General features: G+C 40.1%; 1 protein-coding gene and 1 pseudogene across 4 annotated transcripts in view; both read left to right on the forward strand.

The window, feature by feature from the left end:
* BMPER (BMP binding endothelial regulator) overlaps window positions 1-26,248 on the forward strand; it is a 222,182-nt gene that overhangs the window by 34,500 nt on the left and 161,434 nt on the right. For 3 of the 4 annotated variants that reach the window (XM_019757329.2, XM_019757327.2, XM_074340986.1), the window contains exons 4-5: window positions 18,845-18,927; window positions 23,743-23,833. The exons of the other annotated variant lie outside the window; for it this stretch is intronic. In XM_019757329.2, the coding sequence (XP_019612888.1) occupies window positions 18,845-18,927; window positions 23,743-23,833 (174 nt within the window). The remainder of the gene's footprint in view (window positions 1-18,844; window positions 18,928-23,742; window positions 23,834-26,248) is intronic. 4 annotated transcript variants of the gene reach the window in all.
* LOC109461237 (ragulator complex protein LAMTOR3) lies at window positions 22,349-22,704 on the forward strand (annotated as a pseudogene).

The following is a 26,248-nucleotide window of genomic DNA, read 5'->3' on the forward strand; positions in this document are numbered from 1 at the left end:
AGCTAATATTACACGTGGCAACATTTAGGCAAATCAGTTGCTTTCGCCTTAAAAACTGGCCCAAACAGCTATATTACCCGTACACGGCCCATATAACCCATTCCTCGTTTTGACCACCACAGGAGCACTCCTATTGCAATTCTTTCCTGGTCTGGATGTTCCCCACATCACAGGGGATACTTTCCTCCCCTTTCTGTGGGATATCGAGTGCCTTTTAAAGAAACCTAGCTGAGGACCATCAACTGCTTTCATGTCTTTCAATAAAACATCGAAAACACTGACAGTCGTCAACAAGACTTGAATGATAGTATTTTAGCAAAATTTGGCCCAATGCTGAAGAACTGCAGTTATAGAATCAATGACATTTAGAGTAGAGGCTGCATGAAGAAAGGGGAAATGTTTTACTTGCCTCTTATTTCTAAGACTGACTTGTCAATGAAAAATTTTATCATCATCTGCATCATCTTCATTTTCTAACATACTCCACATTTGGAGCCGTTGAAGCCTCTCTGAGGTTATTACTTTTGTTTGTTTACTTTGCTACTTCCTATGGGGGAAGCATAGAGAGAAGAAGGCATAGTATTAACTCATTCTTTCCTGGACAGTCTACTAAAAAATTTGAGCCGTTTAAAATTCCCCCATATTATGCTATGTTTGTGTTTCTATTTTATTCTATGTCTATTACCATATGGTGGGGACACTTCTGTAACTCGAATTCATAGTGTATTTGCAATAATGTGGAGCCTAATTTCATTCCTTGAAATCACTACAGAAGTTTATATTTATGACATCTTGGTCTTTATGACCATGGCCATTCTTTATGGTTTTTTTCCGGGTCATTTCCATTCTTTGCTGGAGGCCAGGTGGTTGGTCAGGAACACAGCTCCTCACTGATGACATTGTTCCTTGCGAAAGCTGTGGGCATTTGCCTTTCCATTTACTGTTGTTGAAGCTCTGATATCTCAGGTAATGATAAAAAGGAGGCAAAATATAAAAATCAGGACCACCATCCTAGGTTGTGAGTTGTGAGGTGTGAATTATCTGGTTGACTCCTTTACCCTGACCTATTATCATGGTGGCCCCAAAGGGACTTGTTTTCCCACGATGCTGGATCCAGGGTTAGTTGGTTTATGCTCATAACTGAGTCTTCACAACAGCGAGGTAATTTCTATCTTTTTCATTTTTCATCTGAGGAAACTGAGGGCCCAAAGTAGTTAAATCATTCATTTGGCAATGTGTTAGTGACCGAAAAATTAACCGAAAGGGTGTCTGTGCCCTCAAGGAGATTGCTCCTCTGGTGGGGAACGAAGAAATACCATCCAGTGGGGGAGGTTCTCCAGGGAAGGTAAGCCAGAGGGCAGAGGGAAAGGGGAGGAGGCCAGCTCCTGGGAAGGGGTTGGGGAGTGTGCTGCAGAAGGCTTCCCAGTAGAGGCAACTCATTTTCATGAACATGAAGGAGTTAATCACATCCAAAAGTGCTGTTCCGGGGAAAGCTCCCAGGTAAAAATGTTGGTACACAAAGGCACAAAATAGTTCTTAGGCACCACCTGCCATTCATAATTACCTAGGGAACTTGTTAAAATACCAGTTCTGGGGCTTCCCTTCAGATCTATTGAATTAAAACCAACCTGGAATAAGTTTTTATTTGTAAGTTGTTGATTGTTTGAGAGTGGGGAGAGCAGTCAGACAAAAAGGTAACGGAATCCTGTCATGCCTTCTACTTACTTTCCTTTGATAGAGATGTTGGTATTGAAAAAGAAGCAGTAGAATAAATCTGCTCAAGGACAGAAATATGAAAACTCCTATTTCTAAAAGTATTCTTAAGGGTGTGTGTGTGTGCATTTGTGTTTCTGTTTCCTTCAATCAGATTGCTCATATGATTTATTCATTCATCCATTCAACAAGTTTTTGCTAATCCACATGCCAGGTATTTAGGGGATGGCACTGCTTACTAATTGTTCTTAACTTTTATGAAGTCAGAATAGTCTTTTTAAAAAAGTGAGTAAATTATAACTAATTCTTTTCAAGCAAGCGTTTCAGTGTACTTTTCAGATTATTTTATGCTAATACTGGTTATAAATTTTTATCCAGCTACCTAACAACTGTGCAAAAGATTAATATAATTTAAAGAATCAATATCGTTTGATGAAAACAAATGAGATCATTGAGAGTCAAATAGACGGTTTTGGCAGCTTTTCTATATTTACTTGGACTGAGACTCACCCTTTAATTTGGGGTTCTTTCATGAACAATAATGTATTTGTTATCTGAATATATGTTTGTTATTAGTGGATCATGAACAAATAAGGTGTGTTTCAAACATTTATAGGTCAAATTCCATCCTCTTTCTTCACATAGAACATAAAATATTAATTGTCCACAATACCTTGATGAAAGATATAAGACAACAGTCTTTCGTTTGTCAAGTAGGGTTTGTTTTCCACAGTCTTCTCTTATCTTTGATTTCTCTGTGCTATGTCTTGTTTTTCAATGGGTTGTGATTCCTTGGGTAGCATTTTATATAGTTTAACTTATATATTTGATTTTAAAAATATCCGATGATATCTCAGAAAATGAAAGGAAGGAAGCCAAATATAAATATTTCTACACTGGTTGCCCAAATCAGGACAGCCATCCTACTTTCTGATAAATAAGAATTAGAGAGCAAAACATGCGTGGAAAATTATAAAGGGATTAGGCTCATTTATATAGACCAAGTACTGACCAAAGTAAAAGGGAACTATGAATAATGGTAAAAGATTGAGCATTATTTATTATAGTCTGCCTTTCATAGAGTTCAAGGTCATGACTAAGCGGCCTCTTCTCAGCGTTGCCTTGAGAATGACCTGGAAGATTACTAGGCTTTTCTGAATATTGCTATACGGCTGTTTATAAGGGAGTCAGCCATTTACCATATACATGAATGAGCATTAAAAAACAAACAACAAAAAAACCTTAGAACGATAATCACACTCACTTTGTTGACAGAGTAAATTGTCTTATCTTTTAAACATTTTACGATGGAAAGACTGAGTTAGCCTTGCATGTGTCAATCCGTTTGTTTTTAGCCAAACGTTTTCTTGGCAGTTGTAACCATACAGTGTCTGTTGCCCACACAAAAGGTGGCTCTTTCCTCCACTTCTGTTTTCCTTTCTTTCAGTCACAATCAAATTTTTTGGTAGTTATTGTATATGATCGTTCTGAATGCAGGTTGCCCCAGGTTTCACATCCCCAATAAGGAATGACCTGCCTTAAGGTGAATGTTCTCTCAGTCACCTTGACTATACTGTGAACTAGATTGAGAGAATATTTGGAAATAGACAAACCCCAATCTTCAGGTATTCATAGAAATTGTGGCGTTCAGTCCTGGGTGGTGGTAGTTATTATTCTGATTTAACAGATGGGGAAACATAGATGCTTCGGGAGGTGAAGTGATCTTTTCCAAGATCACAGAGTGGTGTGAAGTTGCAGGACTCACGTCCCAAAGGCTCATTCTTCCTTCTGGTATCACACTACCTGTGAGGTAAGAAGAAGGGAGAGAGACCTGCAGACGTAGGAGGGCTCTGGAGATAAAGGAGTGAGAGAGGTGCTGGAATCAGTTTTGCTTGCATGAGTCTCTTCTATAGCTTGTCTGGACCAGCAATTTCAAAGGAAATACGTGGGCCATGAAGCTTTGCGGGGGTGACTAAAGACAACGTGTGGCTTAGGAGGTGGTTGGTGGCTTTTCTTCCTAGTTGACATTTTGGGGGGAACCCCCTAACTTAACTTTTGTTCCTTCTTCAGTATCTATGACGGTTTATAATGCAGCAGTACCCCAGTGAGATAATTTAGATGAGCTTTACTCTTGTATGAGTATGTGTGTGCCTGGTTTCATAAAATATTTTTAATGCGTCCAGACATTTAAAAGCATAGAGAAGCATCTGCAGTAAAAGTAAGGCTTCCGTCTACTCTTGAGCCTAGCTATCTTGCACCCTTTCCTGGAGACAAACATTTACTAGATTCTTGGAGAGCCTTCCAGAGCTGGCCAGCCTTTGCCTAAGGTGTGTGTGGTGCTCCATTTCCAACCACATAGAAGTCTCTACTTGTTATACCTCTAGCTGTTTTAATGTTGAGACTGACCGATCACTGAAAACATCTTGGGAAAGTACATTGCCCTGAAAAACATTCCTACCTCTGAGCTACTCATTTCCAGTGCCACTGTATATTTACCATGATGAATTTGTAATGTGTTTCTTGATGAATATTGTTAAATTATGGAATTCCTGCATATATGTATATAACTGATAACTATGATAACAGTTAACATTATGACAAATTTTATCTACCCAGCCTCAGAAATTTGAGTGGGGGTTGTTAATATGTTTTTAACGACAAGAAAGAAAACAAAACAAAACTCTTAGAGGGGTTTCTTTTTTGCCCTCCTTTCTCTCTAACCGAAGAAAGATGTATAAAACATTGTATTTCATAGATGGGTTTCCCATAATGTGAACCAGGGCATTTTGGCATTTAAATAAAAATGACCCTATTTGTGTGAAATGTTTTATGAATATTAAATCATACTTTACAAAAATCTGGTTTTGTTGTTAAAACTAGTAAGGAAACTTAAAACAGAGATCAGCTTTCCCTGTCAAATTTGTCCCAATCCATTTATTCAGGGCTTCTGTTTTTGAGATTCTGTAGGACTTTGGAAGGTAGTTTAAGTGGAGAGTTTGTGGTTGCCTTTATTTTATTTTATTTTTTAAATTTTATTGGGGGACAGTGTGTTTTTCCAGGACCCATCAGCTCCAAGTCATTGTCCTTCAATCTAGTTGTGGAGGGCAGAGCTCACTGGCCCATGTGGGAATCGAACTGGCAACCCTATTGTTCAGAGCTCATGCTCTAACCAACTGAGCCACCCGGCTGTCCCTGTGGTTGCCTTTAAGTTAGAAGATTAGATGTCCAAGGCTTGCTGCTGACTCGGGGTCCATCACTTTTCACTTTTCTAAAGTGGGCAAGTTGATCCTCTTCCTCATTGTGACAGAGGAGGCCAGTTGCCCTGGACGCCTTGTTGTATCGTATGCACAGTGCTGCAATTGGGCATGGGCCTGGCAGCCGTATCAGCACATGGGTGCCCTCTCCAGTGGCCACCGGCCTAACAGAGCTGCCTTCAGCTACTGCTGCCCAGTCTATTAATTATCTATCGATGCATAGTAAGTTATGACATACTTAGTGGCCTAAAATAACACTCATTTATTATCATACAGTGTCTATGGATTAGGATTCTAGGCACGGCTTAGCTAGGTCTCACAAGGCTGCAGACAAGGTCAGTCAGGGCTGGGTCTGATCTGAGGCTCAAGGTCATCTTCTAAGCTTACATTGTTGTTAGTGGAATTTAGTTCCTTGTACCTGTAGAATGGTTTGCTTCTATAAGTCCAGCAGGAGAATGTCTGACCTACAAACCTGTTTTTAGGGCTCACCTATTAGGTCAGGCCCATTCAAGATGATTTTCCTCTTTAATAACTCAAAGTCAAATTGATGGCGAATCTTAATTACACCGGAAAGATCTCTTCATCTTTGCCATGTGGCATAACCTAATTGTGGGAGTGACATTTATCACATTCACAAGTCTTGCTCATGCTCAAGGGCAGGGGATCCCACAAGGTGGGTATATCAGGGAGTGGAAATCTTGGGGACCATATTAGAATTGTACCAACCATACTCAGAGCAACTCTGGGATGTATGGCAGGTAGAAGCATCTATGGAGAATGGCGCTGAGAGCTAGAAGGTAACTTATGGATCACTGCACACAGTGCACACTCTTGCCATTCCTTCTCTCCTGGTTAGGTGGCTACCGAGCCCTGCAAGGGGTGACTCATGCTTATCTCTCTAGCCTTCTCTAATTCTGGATTCCTCCAGGTAGGAGGCTTTATTTTGTGTCTCCCAGCATTCTGTGCTTGCTTCCTGCAATGGGGCTTCACATATACTCTTCCCTCTTTCTGGACTGCTTTTCCACCCTATGTCATTTAGTTAACTTTTACCCTTTCTTCACTTCTCACTTTAGTCATAACTTCCTGGGCCTCCATGGCTACTTGCCATGGAATTAAGGCTCTCTCCTTAGCACTTGGCACAATTGTGAGTTAACATTTTGATATTCTGTAACTCCCACAAACTAGAGGTTCTGTGAGAGCAGGGACTATAGTATTCTGAGCCGTGGTCATTGTGCTTGGCACACAGTAGTCAAATATACTACTGGAAATATGTACTAGTGGAAAAAGGGGGAAAAGATAGGGAGGAAAAAGAGGAAAATTGGGACCACATTCTAGTCTTCCTACTTCAGTGTACGTCTCCTGCTATAAGCTGTATATTTAGTGCATTACTATTGAGACATGTACATCTTAACACATCTTAAGTCCTTTTGGGAATTCTGCAGGACTTAAAAAGTGTTGAGCAAGAATTGTGGGGAGAGAATAAGAGTGGATAAATAGGAATGAAAAATGACTGAATGTCTATAAAGCAGACCCCAGCTCTTGACACTTTACTATTTCTTCCCTGAAATTCCATACAGGTAAAAAAAAAGAAAAAAAAAACGCTTAAAATCACTACAACCCAAGTATATTTTCACATGGCAGTGGATGTAGTATATTTCAGTACTAATAGACACAGCAATAGCGTAAATGCAACTTTTAGTAGATCCTTCAGTATATTATGCAAAGGTACCAAATAATATTATGCAATTATGACTTCAGATTTTCTAGTTACCATCATTTTGATATGATTATCTTCTTCCTTTTATAACATCATATAAAACACCTTTAATTTGGCTCTGAGTTTTCTGCAGCTGCTCTTAAAACTGCTCTGTGACGGCCTGTAACTTCCCGCCATGCAGGATAAACCGCTCTGCACTTGAAGATGATTTTTAAGATGATTCCCCCCCATCCCCCGTCTTATATTTTACCATGGGAATGAAATCAGAGTGGTGCTTATCATCTCAAAATGTCTTGGAATCCAAACATTCTTATCTCCTCTGAGGCTTCTATTGGCATTGTTTCATGGAGTCTATCAAACTGAGAAAAATAAAGCTAGGTATCCAAGTGCAAAGTTGGGGTGCATCATCAGAAACTACAGGAAAGAAGTGACTTGACACAGTAGCCCCCGACATCTGTCCAGATTCTCCCTTATTTGCTGGTTAAGTTTGGCAACTGAGAAATTGCAAGTGTGTCTATGTGTGTGACTTGTGTCTATTTCTGAAGATGCATGAATGTACATGCACCTATTTGTTATTTTGAAAATGATCATCGTGCTGCAATTATAACTCTTCTTATTGGGCTTTGATCAGAGAATAATCTCAGTCTCTTCAGAAGTTGGCGCTTTTTTTTTTTAAGATCCAATGTTCTGGGTTCTCTTTTTGAGAGGAATCTCATCATGAGAGCTAATGTACACTTGCCTTAAGATTCTGTCTGCTAGCGAGGCTTACATTTAACAGGACTGATGTGATAATGAAGTGAACAAAGTACATTGGTATGCCCATGAACTTGAGTGCCTCCTTCACTAAGATAAGTTTATTTACCCCAGAGCCAGTTAATTATGTTTCCAGTAGCTTGGTGGTGAAAGGGCTCAAGATGTTTATCTGCAGACATGCTTGGGCATCGACCAGCTGATATTTAACACATGAGGCAGGCTTCTGACTCCTGGAGAATGTCTGGGCATTCTCTGAGCCATACCTGGGACAGGCAGAGGGATCGGATTTGAAAATGTACTTTGAAATTTTGATATTTGGGGTTCAGGGGACTGTGTGGTACGGCCACCTCGATGAGGCTGTGAATGCAAACGGAACCACTTCAGACCTCTAGAAGCAAGGCCACATGGAGGTGCTAAATACAAAAGCCAGAGTGATATTTTCAGGCATCTAGACAGGGCACTTCTGTGCCTGGGGGCCTGTGTATTGGAGGGTAGTCCTAACAGCCTCCAGTCATTGAAGAATGAAGTGAAAGGAGACTGCACTTGGCATTAGATGTGGAATCAATTCCCTACTCTGCCACTTGTAGTGCCTTGACCTTCGCCAAGTGTAAGAGGAATCACAATATTTGCTTTTTTGTGTCTGGCTTATTTCACTTAGCATAATGCCGTCAAGGTTCATTCATGTTGTAGCATGCATCGTTGTTCATTCCTTTTTAAGGCCGACTAATTTTTCACTGTATGCCTATACCATGTTTTGTTTACCCATTCATCCCTCAGTGGACCTTTGGGTTGTTTCCACTGGGCATCTATAGTGTTAATTAACCCCCAGGTGGTTCTGACGCTCAACAGGCTTGGGAGCCTCCTGGAATGAATTTTCTCCTGGTTAAATTATGAGTTTGTGTACACTAGGTTTAGGAGGAAGAGGACCAGATGTCGTAACTGAAAAGATGTGACCACTGGTCTTCTTACATATCTTATTTAGGTATATAAAATAAACAACATGACCCCTGATGCCAATAAAATACCCTAAACTCTAGCCAAATGTTCATGGGCTGTTGTTAGGAAGGGAAAAGATTTCACAGAGCCAATAGCATCTAATGTAAAAATATGTAGTTCTGTATACAGTGGTGTGCTGGAGAACTTCCCAACTCTGTGTTTAGTGATACGATGGTAGCTAGAAATTGACCACAGCGGGAGTATTTACACCTTGGCAATTGGAAAACACTACAACATCAGGGCTTTTCCCTCTTGTGGAGCTGGTTGTGAAACGTCAGCAGCACACCTCTGGTCATGTGCCAGGTGTTCGGTATTTTTCTTCTTTTTAACAAATATCACCAGCTAAAGATAGACAATTTTGAAAGATAAGCCTGTGTCAACCAACTAAATTCCAGAAACCCGTGGCTCCTCTGATTGAGGATGTTCGGGAGGTTAATAGGGCCGAGCTCCCGTGAAGCACCTCTGTCTCCTTCAACTCCACGTTGGATGAGCAGGGACTCATCTGTTGGTGAGATTGTGCCTCATTTCTTTCCAACTATGATCACACCCATTAGTGACTGCTCTCCTTGTCAGATAGTTGGCAGTCTCTTCTATAGCTTCTGCCCATAGGTTAAGGTCTTTTTCAATTTTGTCCTGTTTTCAGAGACGGTGAAGTTTTCTCCTTAATGCCCTTATCTACCCATATTTCAAATGCAACAAAGACCTCCCTCTGATCTCATGGCATGAGATCAGAGGGGGCCACACACAGCCTCCCAGAAGACTCTGCAGATATGTTGGGCTGTTTAATCAGACATCCTTTCTGCTGGCCACAGTTCTAAAACCACCTAAAGGAGGTAGCAGATTAGAGGAAAAAGATAGACTTCAGGAATCTACATTTTTACAGACGCCCTAGGGGATGCCCTTAGTCCTTGCACGGCTCTTAGACAAAATGCTTCCTACAAGTGGACTTGGCAAATGCAGGCAGGCTTCATCCTGCAGTGGGAAAGCGTCCTGGATGCTGTGTGCGTCATTTTCCCATAGACATAATATTTAAAATGGTATAGAAAAGGGGTGTATGCTCAGCAGGGATATTTTGTAGATATAGACCAGCTCATTCTAATATTTGTATTAACAGGCAAAGGACCTAGAAAACAATTCTGTAAAACCGGAATCAAAGTGGGAAGAGTCAGTCTACCCAATGTCAAGACTTATAGTTACAGGAGTAAAGACAGTGTGGTACTGGCAGAGCCATAACACAGAGATCAATGAAATAGAATGGAGAACCCAGAAATAGACTCATACAAATATGCCACCTGATATTTGAGACAGGTGCCAAGGCAACTCAGTGGAAGAAGACTAACCTTTTTAGCATACGGTGCTGGAAGAATTAGATATTCATAGGCAAAAAATAAATGTCATCTAAACCTCATATATAAAACAAAAATTAACTGAAAATTGATAATAGAGTTAAACGTAAAACATAAAACTGTAAAACGTGTATAAAAAGAATGTAGGAGTAAAACTCTGAGACCCAGGGTTGGGCAAATAATTTTTAGATTTGACACCAAAAGCATTGTCCATAGAAAGGAAAAACTGATAAATTAGACTGCATCAAAAAAAATAAATTGCTTTATGGAAGAACTTGTGAAGAAAACAAAAAATCTAATTAGAAAATGGGATAAAGCTATAAAGAGATATTCACCAACTAGTAAATGCAGATGGCAATAAAGCACATGAAAAGATATTTAACCTTCTTAGCTGTTAGCAAAATGCAAATCAAAACCACAATGAGATATCACTACTCAAAATGGATAACACCGTTTATTATTAGTGTGATAATACCAAATGCTGTTGAAGATGCGGAAAATCTCTCATTTATTGCTGGTGAAAGCATCCAATGGTTTAGCCCTTCTGAAAACCAGTATGGCAGTTTCTTATAGAGCTAATTATACACTTACCATATAACCCAGCATTTGCTCTCTTGGGCATTTTTCTCAGCAAAATGAAAACCTGTGTTCACTCCAAATCCTGTACACAAATGTTCATAGCAGCTTTAACCATAATAGGCAAAAAACGTGGAATCAGTGCAGGCGTCCTTCAATGGGTGACTTGTTAAATACACTGTGGCATATCCATACTGTGGAATATTACTTAGCAACCAAAAGGGACAAGCTGTCGATTCATGTAGCCACTTGGATGTGTCTCAAAAGAATTATTCTGAGAGGAAAGAGTCAATCTCAAAAGATTGATTCCATTTATATGACACTTTTGGATAACAGAATTATAGAGATGGAGAGCTGATTAGTGGTGGTCAGGGCTTAGGGATGGAGGCTGCAAGCAGAGTGAGTATAGTTATAAGTGAACAGTCTGAGAGGGCCTTGTGGTGATAATATAGTTCTGTATGTTGATTGATTGCACAAATCTACACATGTGAAAAAAATCTGCATCGAACTGCACACACACACACACACACACACACACACACGTGTGTGCATGTAAAACCAGTAAAATCTGAGTAAGCTCAGTGGACTGCACCAATGGCAACTTCTTGATTTTTGACATTGTACTATAGTAATGCAGGAAGTTAACACTGGGGGAGGCTGGGTGAAGGGTGTATGGAATCTCCCTGTATATTTGTTGTACCTTACTGTGAATCTATAATAATTTCAAAATAAAAAGTAAAAGAAAATGGGAGGTGGTAAGATATTTCTGACTTACTTTTTTGCAACGAGCCCTAAACATCCTACGTAATTAACCTATAAGGATTTCATCATGTAATATGCTTCCCAAAATATAAAAATTGTGCCAGGCGATGTATTAATCACACAAAATAGCATTTCATATGTGTGTGGTACATAGCTCATTTCTTCTCTGTGCTTGACAGAGAGATTTGCGCTCGTGTCTTCGAAATCACTTTGGGGAAACTGAGGGTTCCAGTCATGATTTTTTGTCTGTAGCCACCACAGTTTGTTCTATGAGGTTGTTGGTTGGTTTGCTGTCTTCAAATAAATTTTATTTTCTTAGGTTGCCCCCGTGTCCCCCAAACTGTGAAACACGTTTCTGTTTTGAAAAATGCGTGCACGCAACCTTAGATGTTCGAACTTGATCTATTGATCTCTTATTATTTGTTGCTTTATACTCTCAGAAGGCCTAAGGCCTAGCCAGAGGTATAGGCATTTAAAACAGTTTAAACATAAATTCACAAAACCAGGTCTTGCCTCTTTGGCCGCAGAACCTGCATTTTACTTTATCATGTGGGTTTTCAGGAGTGACTGAAACATGCTGGTGAAGTACCGTGGAGAGGTAGCATCCTCTCTGCCCCAGAGATTTCATTTCAGCTAATGGGAAGTTAGTCATAGGGGAGTCTGCCTGCAACAGAAAACCAGTCTTATGACTTCACAGGACAGTCTCTCCCATTTTTTCTTCGTTTTCCGTTTTTGCTCAGTACACGCTCAACTCTGTTGCTTGCTCAGAAGCCATGGGTGTTGGCTATTTGGCAATGGGGTGCTGAGAGTAGAATGGCTGCTGCAATGCTGATTCAGCCCAGAGGTACGAACACTCCCACATTGAGAAGTGTTTATGGTCAGAACAGATCAAATGCAGGGATGGGCGATGTGGCCCATATAAGAAAGTTGTTGCAAGTATTTTTCTCACTTAATGCATTGCATATTTCTCTTATTGTATTAATTATATTAAAAGTTTGAAAGCATATTTTATTGAATCAAATCCTAAATAATTTATGGCTCATAGAATCTGTTTTATTACCTTAATACCAATGCCAGATATTGTGTGTATGCTAATCCTATGAAGTTATGAGACTGGTTCTGTAAGCCACAATTTCATCACTTTACAGTCTTCAATAAACACATAGTTTGAAATCCAAGTAAGTCATGTGGAGATTTTGTGTGCCTTTATATTGGCGAAGGGAGTTAAATTTGCAAGTCATCTGTGCTCATCTGATATTTCTGTGTATTTGGGGATTTATTCATAAAGCCATAAAAATTAAGTAAAATAGCTTTCTAACATTGATTTTTATATTGTTGATTATTTCATTTCAATCATATATGTAATTACTAATTGGGAAACAAAATAAGAAAGCTATGGAAAAAAAAAATGTTGTGGTGAGGGGGCACAAGCCACTCTTAAAGAACTCAGTTCATGGGTCTGAGTCTTTCTCTGGGGATTGAGGAAATGGTTTGGCTATAAAATTCCCATTAGCCAAAAATAAGCAAAATTGCCTGCAGGATTCATGGTAGGTAGAGCCTTGAAGAGTAATAAAAGCTTGTTTTAAATGAACTCCTAAGGACACAATTTAAACCCTAGAATAGCTAGTCAGATTTTATGTTTATCCCTTTGATTATACTTCCATATGTTTCTGAGAACAGTGTCTGAAAGTGGGTCATTAAAAAAAATTGTACTGGGCTGGGGTCATTTGGGGCTTATTGGCCAAATCCAGGGAACAGGGTGGCTTATCAGGTGGCCCGGAAGCAGCAAAGAATGGCAGACCTGTCTGCTCTGTTTCCCTGTTCCATGAGGCATGAGCTGACTTCAAAGGCCCCAAGTTTGGTTTAATTTAAGTAAAGATGACAGTTTGCATGCTAACCTTGCCCCCCAAAGACAAGAATAAAATAATTTTGGGAGACTGAAGTGGACTTTGGAAAGAATAGGCCCCCTCCTTAGATAATTTTAAGGAAGAGAGACTGAGAAAGTGTTGATATGCTTCTCATTTCTGAGGTTTGGTAGATGGTAGGATGGTCAAAGACTTTCCTTCATGTATTCAACCGTAGCCTGCCTGGTCCGTGGAGGAAAGTGGTCAGTGTTAGAAGAGACAGACTTTGACGTCTGAGTTGGTCCAGGAAAGCGTTGATGTTTCTGGAAGTGGGATAGTGAACTGAACTGATCCATCTGCCAAGAAGAAAAGAGAGGAGGTCCAGGGAATGTCAACCTTTTTACAGTCTTTCTCTGTGGTTTCCAGGAATAGGTGTATGTTGGGACTTACTATTTATTATCAGTGAAATTAACCATTTATTAAGTACCTACACACAAAGTAATGTAAGGGACCTGGAAATGGACATTTGAAAGGCCAGTTGTGCATGGTACACCCTGAGTGGGGAAGGCGTCCCAGAGGCTGGGACCTTGAGTTGAATCCTGAAGGAAGAGTTTGCTAGGCAAAGGAGAGCCCGAGTGACGCATGTGTCCTTGTGGGGTCGATGGAGATGGAGGGAATGCATAAGACCTGGGTTTTTCAGGAAGGGAGCAGCATTTGCAAAACCATAGGATCAGATCTTCGGGCCAGATTGGCAGGGAATTCTACATGTCTGCGTATTTGGGGAGTTTGGAGCAGCAGGTAAGAGAATGAAGAAGTGAGTGAAGGCCAGCCCTGAGAGCTGTACGCTAAGTGTGAATTTTGTAGTAGAGGGCAGTGGTTTTCAATCCTGGCTGCACCTTAGATTCCTCTTTCACTTCGTACTTCAAGAGCCTCTAATCCAGTTGGTCTGCGGAAGGAAGGTTGGGGATAGGTGCCAGCCTACACCTCAGCCAGGCTGAGAACCATTAGTTATTGATAGAGCTAAGTGTGCAAACGAGATAACGAGACGTAGATTTCAAAGAGCACACACTGGTAGCTGTGCAGGCGGATGTGTGAAAAAGGCCCCTATCCTCCCCAGGAGAAACAGTCAGTGAGCCTGTCCTCACAGTCCAGGTGAGAAATAACCAGCAGCTTGGTTGAGGTAGGTGTGGAGGGAGTGAGAAGATAATTATAAGAGAGCATCTAGAAGGCGTGTGGGGGTGGGGTGGAAGAAGAAATGTGTGGTCAGCCTGCCACAGAGATGTCCCATAAAGGAAAGACTGAGTGTCCTTGGATTGGGCACTTAGTAGGCTGCTGCAGCCCTAGAGAGTGACATTTCAGTGGAATGGTGGAGGTGGAAGCTAGATAGCTTTGATTGAGAACTTGAACTTGTTTTAAGAAGCATTCAAGTTCATTATGGTCAGGGAAAGGTATATAATCCCAGGGACCTAGATGGAGTTCTTGGAAGAAAGGGAAAGTGCTGGAAGGGTAGGTTGGGGCCATGTTGTGAGGCCCTTGGGTGCCAGGGGTTGAGTTATTGGTAGTGGTGAGATCTAGTTCTCTGCTCTCAGCTGATGTTAATTTGAGAAATGAACGGATTAAGATTAAAGGGCAAAACTAGGTGGAGCTAAGGCTCATTAAAAGGTCAATGCCATTTTTTATAGTCCTGATGATATTTAACAGCTATTTTAACAACAGAATGATGGAAATGTGTGGTATTCTCTTTCCCTTGGGGCAATGTGGCCGCTGAAAAAAGGTCACAAATAATAGGAAAAATGAGTTCTATTGCTTAATTGTGGATTCAATTTATTTGTGTTTTTCCTATTTCCATGGCCATGTGTTTTCTGAGTTGACTAGTTGACTAGGCCAAGTTTCTCTATAAGAGTGTGTGTGTGTGTTTTAAAAGGCTCTGAAATTCTTCCTTGAAAATAACATAAAAAGCCAAAATACATAGAAAAGAAAAGTGTAGCTAGTTTAGGCTTGTTTTTGTATTATTTTAGTTTTGTAAAGAAGGACTATTTTGGGCTATGTGTAATGGTTTAAATTAGGGTTTGTCAAGCTTGGCACAATTGCCATTTTGAATTGGTTGATTCCTTGCTGGGCCTTGTAGAGTGTCTAGCAGTATCTCTGGCCTCTACCCACTAGATGTTTGTAGCACCTTTATCCTCCAGTTGTGACAACTGAAACTATCCCCTAACATCCCTTGAAGTCCCCAGGGTGGGGGATGGGGGGTGGCAAAATTGCCTATTGAGAACTATTGGTTTAAATAGAGGGTAGTGATTATCAGAAAATAACCACTTCCTCCTACTATAGTATGGATGGTTTTACTGAAGCCTTATGGAATCTGAAAAGCTTTTTATCGCCTGAAGAAAACTAATGAATGTGTATAAATCCCCTTGTTGAAAGTTCATTTCAAAATATTTAAAGAAAAAGAAAAAACTACTTTACTGGTTGCGTAACCATTCCTTGGCTTACCCCACTTACCCACTCTTTCTCTTAGTTCCTGGATCTGCTCTCATTTACTTTTACAGGGACAGTATTGACTTTTCTCCTGGGCCTTTATGTCCTCAATGCAAAGGATATTAGAATTATAAAGAGCCCAAATGATACTGCCAGTTTAGATCTGGATGTGAAAATGTGGATTTCGTGCAGGGCCTGGATTCTAGTGTTAGTTCACACCTGATGCTTTCTGACTTTGAGCAAGCCACTTTAATCTTTCTGTGCACGTTTTCTCCTCTGTACAATGAAGGAGATGATCTATATTATCTGTATGTTTGCTTCAAGTTCTAAACGTCTAAGATTGAAATATTTTGATTATTTCTTTGGGTTGGTCCTGATTTCACGACGCATCCTCTAAGGGGTGACCTAAAATGTGCTTTGCCGGTCACCAGTGAGCCACAGACTACGATGCTGGTCTACAGTGAAATAAGGACAGAAATGGAGAGTGAACAATGACAAATGTTTCTTATAATTCAACTGAGTAATTCTGTGCCTGTTACATATAATAAAGAACGTTGGGCTTATATTTTGTCCTAGTCTTTGAAATTTAATTTTTCTAGTAATTCACTATTATTATATTCTATGAAAGTATCAGTCCATGTCAGATTGGAAGAAAAAAGTAAAACAAACTGATCTTTCACCAAATGTAGTTTGAGAAGCACTGTCTCGATGTATAATGGAAAAATTTCTTTACCTCTCTCCCTACCCTGGCCGGTAAGAGATATGTAGTATTTTCCTCCTCTGAGGTTTAAATGAAAAGAAGGGCAAGATATTGCCTGTCTGCCATATGAGCAGCATAAAGTTGGTGGCCAATAGAATTTATTACGAAGAAATTTGCCTTGCAGAAAATAAGAAGTGATTATGGACTAAATATGAGGTTCTTTTTGATTGTATGTCTATGTGTCTTCACATAACTCATGGTAGTGTCTTGCATTGAGATGATATGTTTATCTTAGAACATGAACCCAAAGAGCAGTGCACATGTCCTTTCCTTGATTATTTTGTTCGCTAGAATCCCTTTACATATGAAACCTACTAGTATTACGCTTGGTACACCGGAATCTCCATTACTAGCCGATGCTGGTGAGGGTAGGCGAAGAAGGGAATGGTGTGGATTACACTCACTGAAGAGATTATTATAGATGTTTCTGAGTCTGTTCTGTCATTCAAACTCATCCAACATTTGGGAAAATCTGTTATATGGATTTAGGAGTGATAGACGGACATGTAAACAAGGGCAGTTAAGCAATGAGGCACTTTACCATTTGACCTTGGTCTTTACATATTGCAATAGGGTGGAGGAGCCAGACTTCCAACTCAGTTATTTGACGCAGAAAACGTTGCTGGGTTCCCTGCCCTGAGGAGCACTTGCTGGAGTACCTTTTATCCCATATTGAGCGGAATGATTCAGAGAGGGCTGTCGTACCCCTGGGAGGCCCGTGCACATGGTCTGGCATTGTTAGGAGCAGTCTCTTGGCCGGCAGTTCCTTCTTCGGCTACTATACGGGTTTGCAGTGCACTTCTTCCTCCACAGTGAAAGGCAAGAGCTTTGCCTGCCCTGTTTCAGCAGCGTAAAATCACCCTTTCTTTTAGGTTTTTTTTTTTTTTTTTTTAATCCAGAGGATGAAAATATATAACATATTTGGAAACTCCACTGGCAGACTTGGCAGGCGTTTCATATTTACTTGGACTTAACATGAATTGGATTTGGCCCTCTGATTTCCCCGCCTCCATCTCTCGGAACAAGTCATTTATTATCCGAGTGAGTCTGTGTTAGTGGATCAGACATGCACATGGCACATCTATTGTAAGTGCGTTTGTTCGGTAAGATTTATGTTAGCCCAAATTGTTTTATATTGGTTTTCATTGTTGAAAATTTACTGTATTCATTCTTGGTTTGGCGTAAGTATCTGTAGTGTGCTAGGGGTTCCTGTGGTTGAACATTTTATCGCTGTAACACTTCATGCAAAGGAAATTAAAAAATATATAGTGAAAGCATTTCCCTAATATGTTTCCAATCAACTGTGTACTTTAGTAATTTGATTTGTAGGAACTAGAGAGGAGAGTATTACTGAACTCTTTTCAATCATTCATAATTCTCTGGGAATTCAGATCACGGTTCCAAGTTCATGAAAATGTCTATTGAAATTTTCTTAAGTCCTTTGTTATTCTATTATTTTGTTTGTATGTATTAAGAGGTTTTCATTTTCCTTTTTTTTTTTTTTTTTTTGGTTATTACCACAGCAGTATGTAAAATAATTCAGGGAAGCAGATGAGTCTCCTCTGTGTGTCTTGGACAGAGGAAAAAAAACAACAACAAAAAAAACCCGATGTGAATTGAGGTTGATTGGCTTGCCAGAAGTAGTCAGTCATTGGTCCAGAGAGGCAGACCCTTTTATTTCTACATTGTCCCGTGAGTGTGTTCCTGCATCTGTACTCTTTAGGCTAAGCAATCGGACTATTATTTTTAAATCCCCTTGCCTGGTAGGCTCCTAATAATCTAATATTAGGGACAAGAGGCATAACCAGGTACGTCTTCCCCAAAAGTGTAACACACAAGATGGAGGGTGTTATTTGGACAAACTAAATCAAGATCTAGGATGTGATCTTTGTGCCGTTTTTCTTTTGGCTCTTTCTAGAAGGTCTTAAGCTAACTGGCTTGCTGCCTCTTTTGAGAATCTCTGGCCTTTGACTTCTGGTTTCACAAATGAATGATTGTGACTTCTGTTTTGGCTAGTGAGTGAATTAACGTGTGATAATCCATATATTGATAGTTTCAGATTTCCTTAATCTACTTCACAACCCAAAAGTAAAATCAAAGTGAAATATAAAATCATAGCTCCCAGTGCAGCAAGGAAAGATCTAGAAGGTTTCATCTGGTGAAGACAGTGGCTTGTCAAGATACTTAGATGGGCGTAGGATTTTGGAATCATTTCCTGTTTTTTTTATTTTCTGCTTTTAGTTCCTGCCAGTTTTAAACTTCCCTCTTGACCTTCAGCAATTTTGAGATCATTTAGTCTTATGTAAAATCCCCTTTCACTGTGGTGTTTTTAGCCCCGGTCCTCCTTATACTTTACTAGGCATAAATGAAGTCACAAGGGCAAGAGAGCATATTGATACATGGTTTTTCATTTGAAAATATAGTCAATGTGGTTAATCTTCTCAGTAGTCAATGAATTGATGTAAATGAAAGCCAAGTGGATATTTTAAAAGCTTAGTTGTGTTTTGGGGAAAATAGCCAAGGAGTTTGATGGTTCCTGTGGTCACTAGTCCTGATTTAGAAGATATAACTTCTTTTGCAACAAAGATAATGGAAACCCACGTTCATTCTTGGCCTGTCTTCCTCCTTCTGTGTTTCCTGTCTAGGTTGTACCTATGAAGGAAATACCTATAACAGCTCCTTCAAATGGCAGAGTCCTACAGAACCCTGCGTCCTGCGCCAGTGCCAGGTAAAGTTCAACTCTTTCACTCTCCAGTGAAAAGGATTCTGTAAAGTCCTCCTTACAAGTTTCTTTCAGACAACACAGAACAATACAAAAAAAAAAGGAAGGAAAATAAAAAGAAATACAAGAAATAAAAAGAAAACAAATGAAAAACCACCTGTATTTTTGTACATATTCATCGTGACATTCACTGTAATAAGACAGGTACAGGATGGATATTGTATAGGACTTGCTTCCAGAAACACACAGTGGAAATGTTCACCATTGTTAAATCGTGCCCAGAAAAACTTCTAGAAGATGCATACGTCCTTGGGGAAAATTCATGTCTTCCTGTGAGTCAACTTTAAGCAGAACACAAATTCCTGTTAGCAGAAAGAGGTATTATTGTTAGAAGATATATGTTTTCCTTCTTTGATTTAGGAACATTTTGAATTGGAGCCAGTCTGCGCACTATATTCAGTCAAAGCAATTAGTACAGTGTAACCTCAGTGACTGCAACCTGACAAATTTCAGAGCTGCCAATTCCCCTCCGACGGAGCCCACTGCAGCTGGTGTTTGCCGAACTCTGAACAGAGTGCTGATGCCATGTGTCTCTAATTGTTACAGGTCTTAAACACAGCAAGATAAACTAAAGGGGAAATGAATCTAAATTTTCAAACTCCTTTTTTGATCTCTAAAGAAATGCTCATCTAATGTTGACATCATTAAAAAATTCTTCTCTATAGAGAAGATGCTGTTAAATTATTGTGCCCCTAGCCCTGTTTTACTGTCCGAGGCTATGCTTTTTCATTTAAAGGAGAAAGAATGGTTAGCGTACTAATGTATATTTCTCTCTGCTCTTATGTCAAGTGTATTGATATTTTGTTTATTGAAATCTGAGTTTTATGTATTCATGTTATTATATGCCCACTGTAAGCATGTTCACTCAGAAGATCTTCAGTTATTTATTCAATTAAATGTTCAGCTTATTTATGTAGTAAGTCTCGTGAAAATAAATAGTAGATAGAACAGATATAAACAATAGATTAATTGAATCAATACATATGTGGTGAATTTTTACTCTAGCTTGTAGATTCAATCAGCTTCATGGAACAAAGAGATGAGAGCGATGAGTTTTAACAAGATCAAAAGCCCACATTCCTCCTAAGATTTGCAGCACCCACCTCCACCCTGCTTCTTGACCAATGAAATTTCCACTCTTTGACAGGGGCCCTCTGAAAGCCATGGTTACACTGTCTTTTAGAGAAGGCAACTGCCTGCCCTTTAGAGCATATCATTACATGTTTATACAACAGTCAGAGGTCTTGAAAATCCTCAAGTTGCATGGACCAGTGGTGAATTTTCCTACCTTTGGATGAAGACTTTGTTTAAATTAAATGAAAACTATTACCTGGAAGGGAATATTTTGTTGACTGAGTAATACATTAAGGCGTTATCAATTGTTGACACTTAAATTCCTACTGCGTATCACGTGAGTCATTAGCTACTCAGCAGGGCCCAGAGAGAATGATGCAGGAATATCAAATTATTGTTGGAAGAGATCTTAAAGACCAACAGCCCTGGGAGTCAGGAAGTGTTGAACAGCAGAATGGAGCACAGAAAGGTGATGTGACCTACTAAAGATCAACTTGGCCTTTTAATTTTCCTCCTTTTAAAAAAACTTTGCCTAAGCTCTGCTAGCTAATTTAAAAATATCATTTCACTCAATAACCATAAAAGCAAAGGTAACTATCTCTGTTAAGGTAGTTATAAAAATCGTATCCTCTACTCAGCTGGCACCTTCCCACTCCTGCTTACTTTCTTCCTTCTTTAAGGAAGGAGACCTCATCTGTGAATGCAGGAAATGACCATTTACTGGCACCTGTCAGGGAAGTCTTCATTTAAGAGGGTCCTGTGCAGAATGACACAGTTACCACCTCTCTCTCCAAGTTCTTGACTTCACAGGGCGCAGATTCAGTAATAGAGGAGAGTGTACAGTGTAGTAAGTAAAATATGGGCTCTACTGCCTATAGAACTTGTTATTTAACCTTTCTGGACCTCATTTTCACCCCCCATAAAATGAACACAGTATCTCAGAGGGTGGTTATAAGCAAGAGAAGGCTCTCATTAAAAACACTTCTGAGAGAGCCTGCATGTACTGGGTCCAACTAGGTACCAGACGTAACATCTAGTCTAATGATCTGGCTTATTTCCAGTTGAGTTGAATTTTAGCTCATTTCTTATATCCTCCTACCAAAGGAGTTCTGATGATGAAAAATTTACCTTTATTTTCCACTTTTAGTTGTTTATTGGAAAAGAACCATCTGAAGATTACAGACAGGAAACTCATGCTGGGAACTAACCTGAATCCTCCATCTGGATTGCAGATAATAAAGGGAAATTGATCTTGAGCCATAGTTTTTTGCATTGCTTCAGTTATGTAACTAAAGCTAACTAAAGCACAGATCCTTTTCTGATGTTGTATATTATAATATTTTGGCAGTTGTTTTTTCTTTCCCACTGTGATATAGACCACAATGAATTCCACTGGTAGTGGACGCCTCAGGCCTGACAGATAAAAGACATTTAGGATATAACCTTCTTTGTTGGATTGAGATAATACGGTAGCAGATTCGATGAAGAAAATTACCTAGTTGTCAAATGTTACTTTTTCTTTAGCCTGTGCTATCCCCCCAAAACAAGACTAAACAAACAAATAAACAGATACACAAATCCATTTATAAAATGAGTAGAGAATATGGTGAAAATTCTTCAAAAGCCAGCTCTGAAAATTAATTTCAAAATGGTTCGATTAACATTACAATATTAGAATTCCAAGATCACTTTGCAAATGAGTCATTTGATTTCATTAAGACCTAAAGTCTCTATTTTGATACACGAGTATATAATATGAACTTTATGATAGTTCCATCTAATCTCTTCAGTTGATGCTGAAGAGCCAGGTTCTATGTGAGGTGGAGTGAAATTTCTAAGATTTCAGAGCTGGTGTAGATATTTCTAGAAGGGTGCTAAGGATTTAGGTCTCCAGGTGCCAGTCTGGGATCTTACGCTTGCACTCTTAGCCTCATAAGAAATGGATTAAAGTTTAATAGCAATTATAGAAAATGCAGTAAATGTTGATAACTTAAAACAATTGTGAATGAACTGTGAGACTCTGTCAGCTACTGACTGACAGCAAGAAGGTTTTAAATACTAGATTTAAAAGAAAGAATGAGAAAATCCTGTGTCACGAGGCTTTGGAGGCCTAGGAAGTGCTTCCTGGAGCACAGAGGAGGTCACAAATCATGTGATGGCAGCTTTCAGAGGAACCTGTCTTTGAAGCTGTCCCTGAAGTAACAGGAGGTAGCCCAGAGCCCTGCTGTCCAGAGAACCAGGCAGCCCAGAATCTGGGCATAGGTATTGAATCCGTGGGAGAAAGGCGCTCATCATGGCCGATGACCTAAAGCGATTCCTGTATAAAAATTTACCAAGTGTTGAAGGGCTCTATGCTATTGTCGTGTCAGATAGAGATGAAAGGCCTATTATTAAAGTGACCAATGACAATGCTCCAGAGCATGCTTTGAAACCTGGTTTCTTACTTGCTTTTGCTCCTGCAACAGACCAGTGAAGCAAACTTAGACTTTCAAAAAATAGAAGGATCATCAGGTGGTTCAATTCAATTATTTACCTTTGGTGGTGAGTTTCGTAGCCAGCAGCAGTGCCAATGTAGGGCTCATTGTCAGCCTAGAAAAGGAACTGGCTCCATTACTTGAAGAATTGAGACAAGTTGTGGAAGTTTCTTAATCTGACAGTGGTTTGATGTCTACCTACTCTTCATTGTAACAGGCACAATATCAATTCAGCAATCTTTAGACCACAAAAATTCTTGCATGCTTGTATTCAATGAAGGGCCCCTCCCCCCTTCCACTAAACAGCCTATAGATATAATTTATGGATCGATTTATTGTTATCTTTTCTTGTACAGGGTCTTTTCTTATTTACTGAGATATGGGGATACCACAGAAATGGTTCACAGCTCCCATGGAGTTAGTCCAGTCACCAAATCTGCGTGAGATTCTATTCAGTGGGTCAGAATCAAAATGGTATTTTGAACCACAGGAGCCATGGCGTGTCCCTATTGCACCATATGCCCAGAACAAAGCGGACTCTTTTTATTTGACTAATAATGAGGACATATTCTTTTTCATATTGTTTTATTTCTTGCATTGAGTGTGAGGAAGATAAAATGGCTTAGTAAAACTAATAAAATCAGCACAATCACTCACTTTTCTATGTATATGATTTTGCAGTATCGATGGATATCACTAATTGATTTGATTCTTCTCAGAGGGTGCTGCTCTTTAATAAAAATGAAAATAATCGCTAATGGTTTTCTCCCCCACTCTGCTTTCTGTAACCAGTGTTTTCATGTTTGTATGTTCTTTATAAAATTTTGATGTGATTCATCATCGAATTCTGCTTCCAATATTGGTAAATATGTAAACATAGTACAGCCATGGTTTTCATACATGAGTATAAATAAAATAGTATTGTTCACAGTAAAACAAATAAATAAATAAATTAGGGTCAAAGAGAAAGACGAAGGACAGGGGAAAGAACAACAGGTAATAGGATTTGCACCCTGAGTTCGAAAGCATCAATGGGGTAAGCTGAGGAGATCTGACCTCATCTGTGCCACGTACCTCTGGACCTGACACTTACCCTCACTTTGCACGTTTTGTGTCCGAACTCTTCTCCTATCACCTTGGTTCCTTTCCAAAAGTAAATAACTCCTCAGTGGGAATTCTGGACTGACTTTGTTTGTGGTGTTCTGTTTTTCAGGAAGGTGTTGTCACAGAGTCTGAGGTGCGATGTGTTGTTCATTGTAAAAATCCTTCCAAGCACCTGGGAACGTGCTGCCCCACATGTCCAGGTAACATTCTCAGGAAGGGGAAGGCTTCAAGGCTCCTTGGAATAGCACAATACTGTGGAAACCTCTGAGTTCTCTCAAGAATGCGTGATTTCCCCCTTTCCTGACTGGAATTTTTCTCACTTTACGTCTGTGTACCTAATGGGTTTAGAGAGCAAATTTCTTTACATAGAAATGTCCGGTTGGACTCTCTGGTGAGCCCAGGATGAATGCAATGTGCTGTAGGTCTTGGCATTTGGATGCCCCAGGCTCAGGAGGCCTGCTTTCCACTCCACAGGGCTACAGGTAATGCTTATTTTGGAAGGGAAGCCTGTGGCTTTCCTTTGCTACCAGAAATGTCTTTTTACTGCTTCAAATTGCAATATCTTGGCCAGAGCTTGCCTTGGTGATGAGGCGACCAGATGTTTTCTGAAAGCAGAGAGCTGTGTCCCTAAGTGAATTTAGCCTAGGGTTTTGTTGGTCTCAATCTTCAGTGTGGTGCAACGAGTTGGACCCACTGTCTTTTTAGAGGGCCCCACTACTGCCTCACTGACGGCAAAGGGCTCTTGGTTTTCCAGTGGCTGGAATGTTGTCTCGTCCTTTTCTGAACAGGATTACGAAGGCCTCCTGCATCTTTTCTTGCCCTTCGGTATGAGCCCAGGGATTTGGAGGTGAGAGATTTTTTCTGATCTCTTAAGCCCCTGGCCTGTACTCTTAGACAGATGTTCTGCGTTTTGGGTTTTATTCTGAGTACTTTTTTCCTCACTGGAGGGGAAACTCACAACTACTCTTTGCTTTTGAGGTTAATCTCCAAAGGGCCTTCTGTTCTGCAAACCTTCCTGGGACATGGCTAAGGCAACATGGTGGGACACTGCAAATCTGAGCCCCTGCTCCCTTTGCAGGCGCCTGCCATTCCCCTCCCGTCTGAAATGCGCCTCAACCTGAGTCCCCCTGGGTCTAGTCTTTTCTCATTTTTGAAGGACAGTCCCTTTCCACTTCCGATCTGCCTGCGTTCCCTGGACAGTCGTTATTGAGCCTTTCACTGTGGGATTTCTGTGAACTATGATTGGATGAGCCCCAAACTGGTGGAAAGTAAAATAATTCTTTCCATAATCCAATTATTTTGTCCCTATCGAACAGAGGTTACTTGAGTACTTTTTTCTTCTGAATGCATTAAATATGCTTTGTATCACGTAACCATACTCCTAAATGCCTAAAAGATCTTTATTAAGTTAGAACAGTAGTTCTCTAGGCTGCACATTAAAATCACCGGGAAGCTTTCAAAAATAAATCTTGATGCCGAGGTTGCATATATCACAGACCAATTCCGTCAGAATCTTTGAGGGTGGGACCCAGGCCTCTCAGATAATTCCTGTATACAGCCACACTTGAGATTGATAGCATAGCTAATTTTTTATGCTGCATAGATTTAAAAATTTTCATAGCTCTTAAATATGAATCCAGTTGTGCTGAGTAGACTGTTGCTTTATTGATACAGAATCAACTCAGCATGCATAACGTTTCTTCTCACTCAGGAGATCGTCATCTTTTTAGGCTTTCTTTGAAACTGTGGATATACAAACAGCAGAGTGAATTTATTTCAGCAGTTGAAATGATCATATTTGAGCAATTGCTTCTTCCACTTTGTTTTCTGGTTGAGTTCCCAGGAAGGAAAGGCTGAACTCCATGATTGCACATACTGTAGTGTTACGTGCTCACGACCATTCAGTGAGGGATGCGGCACTGTCTGCAATTCACAGAGGAAGGGCCTAGACCCAGTGAGAATAAGTACCTGCCTGAGTCCCCGGAGTGTTGGCCAAAGGTGGGGTTGCGATGTGGCTTCTTCTCCTTCTTGGCCACCATGTTGTACTATGTCCCACCACCCCGTACACCATGATAATTGTTCTGCTTGGTTCCAGATGCCCCGGGAGGCAAATCTTTAAAAGTTAGTATGCCAGTGCCACACTAGGCTCCTGACACCTGGGCAAGCTATGTGCCCTCAGTTATGGGGTCAAGAATCAACTTTGCTCCCTCTCCTTAATTTCAAAGGCCAACCTGTGGGATGCAAATCAGAATGCTTTGTCTTTTGTCTTGGGAGGGAGGACCCAACCAAGTCTGTATAGGGACAGTCAAGGGAAGCCTTGGGGTATACTCCTTGGTAATTGAGGAGAAGTGGCATCTGTCATTGATCATGGGATGCTATCCCACAGAATGACAAACACATACAGTCTGTGGTCAGCTTCTCCCTGAGACAGATTTCAGGGCATTCTTGGTTGTCTGCTCCTTCCTTTCTTCTCACTCTTTGCTCAAGGATGGTGACTTGTGATGGGAACAGTTTGCATTGAGTTTTCATTTAAAATACCTATTTAAGTTATCCAGTGTAGATTGTTGTGGTTTATCATCTGGTAATCTGTATGACAGAACCCCTGGTGCAAACAT

This window comes from Rhinolophus sinicus, linkage group LG09 (genome assembly GCF_036562045.2).
Source record: "Rhinolophus sinicus isolate RSC01 linkage group LG09, ASM3656204v1, whole genome shotgun sequence".
NCBI lineage: Eukaryota > Metazoa > Chordata > Mammalia > Chiroptera > Rhinolophidae > Rhinolophus > Rhinolophus sinicus.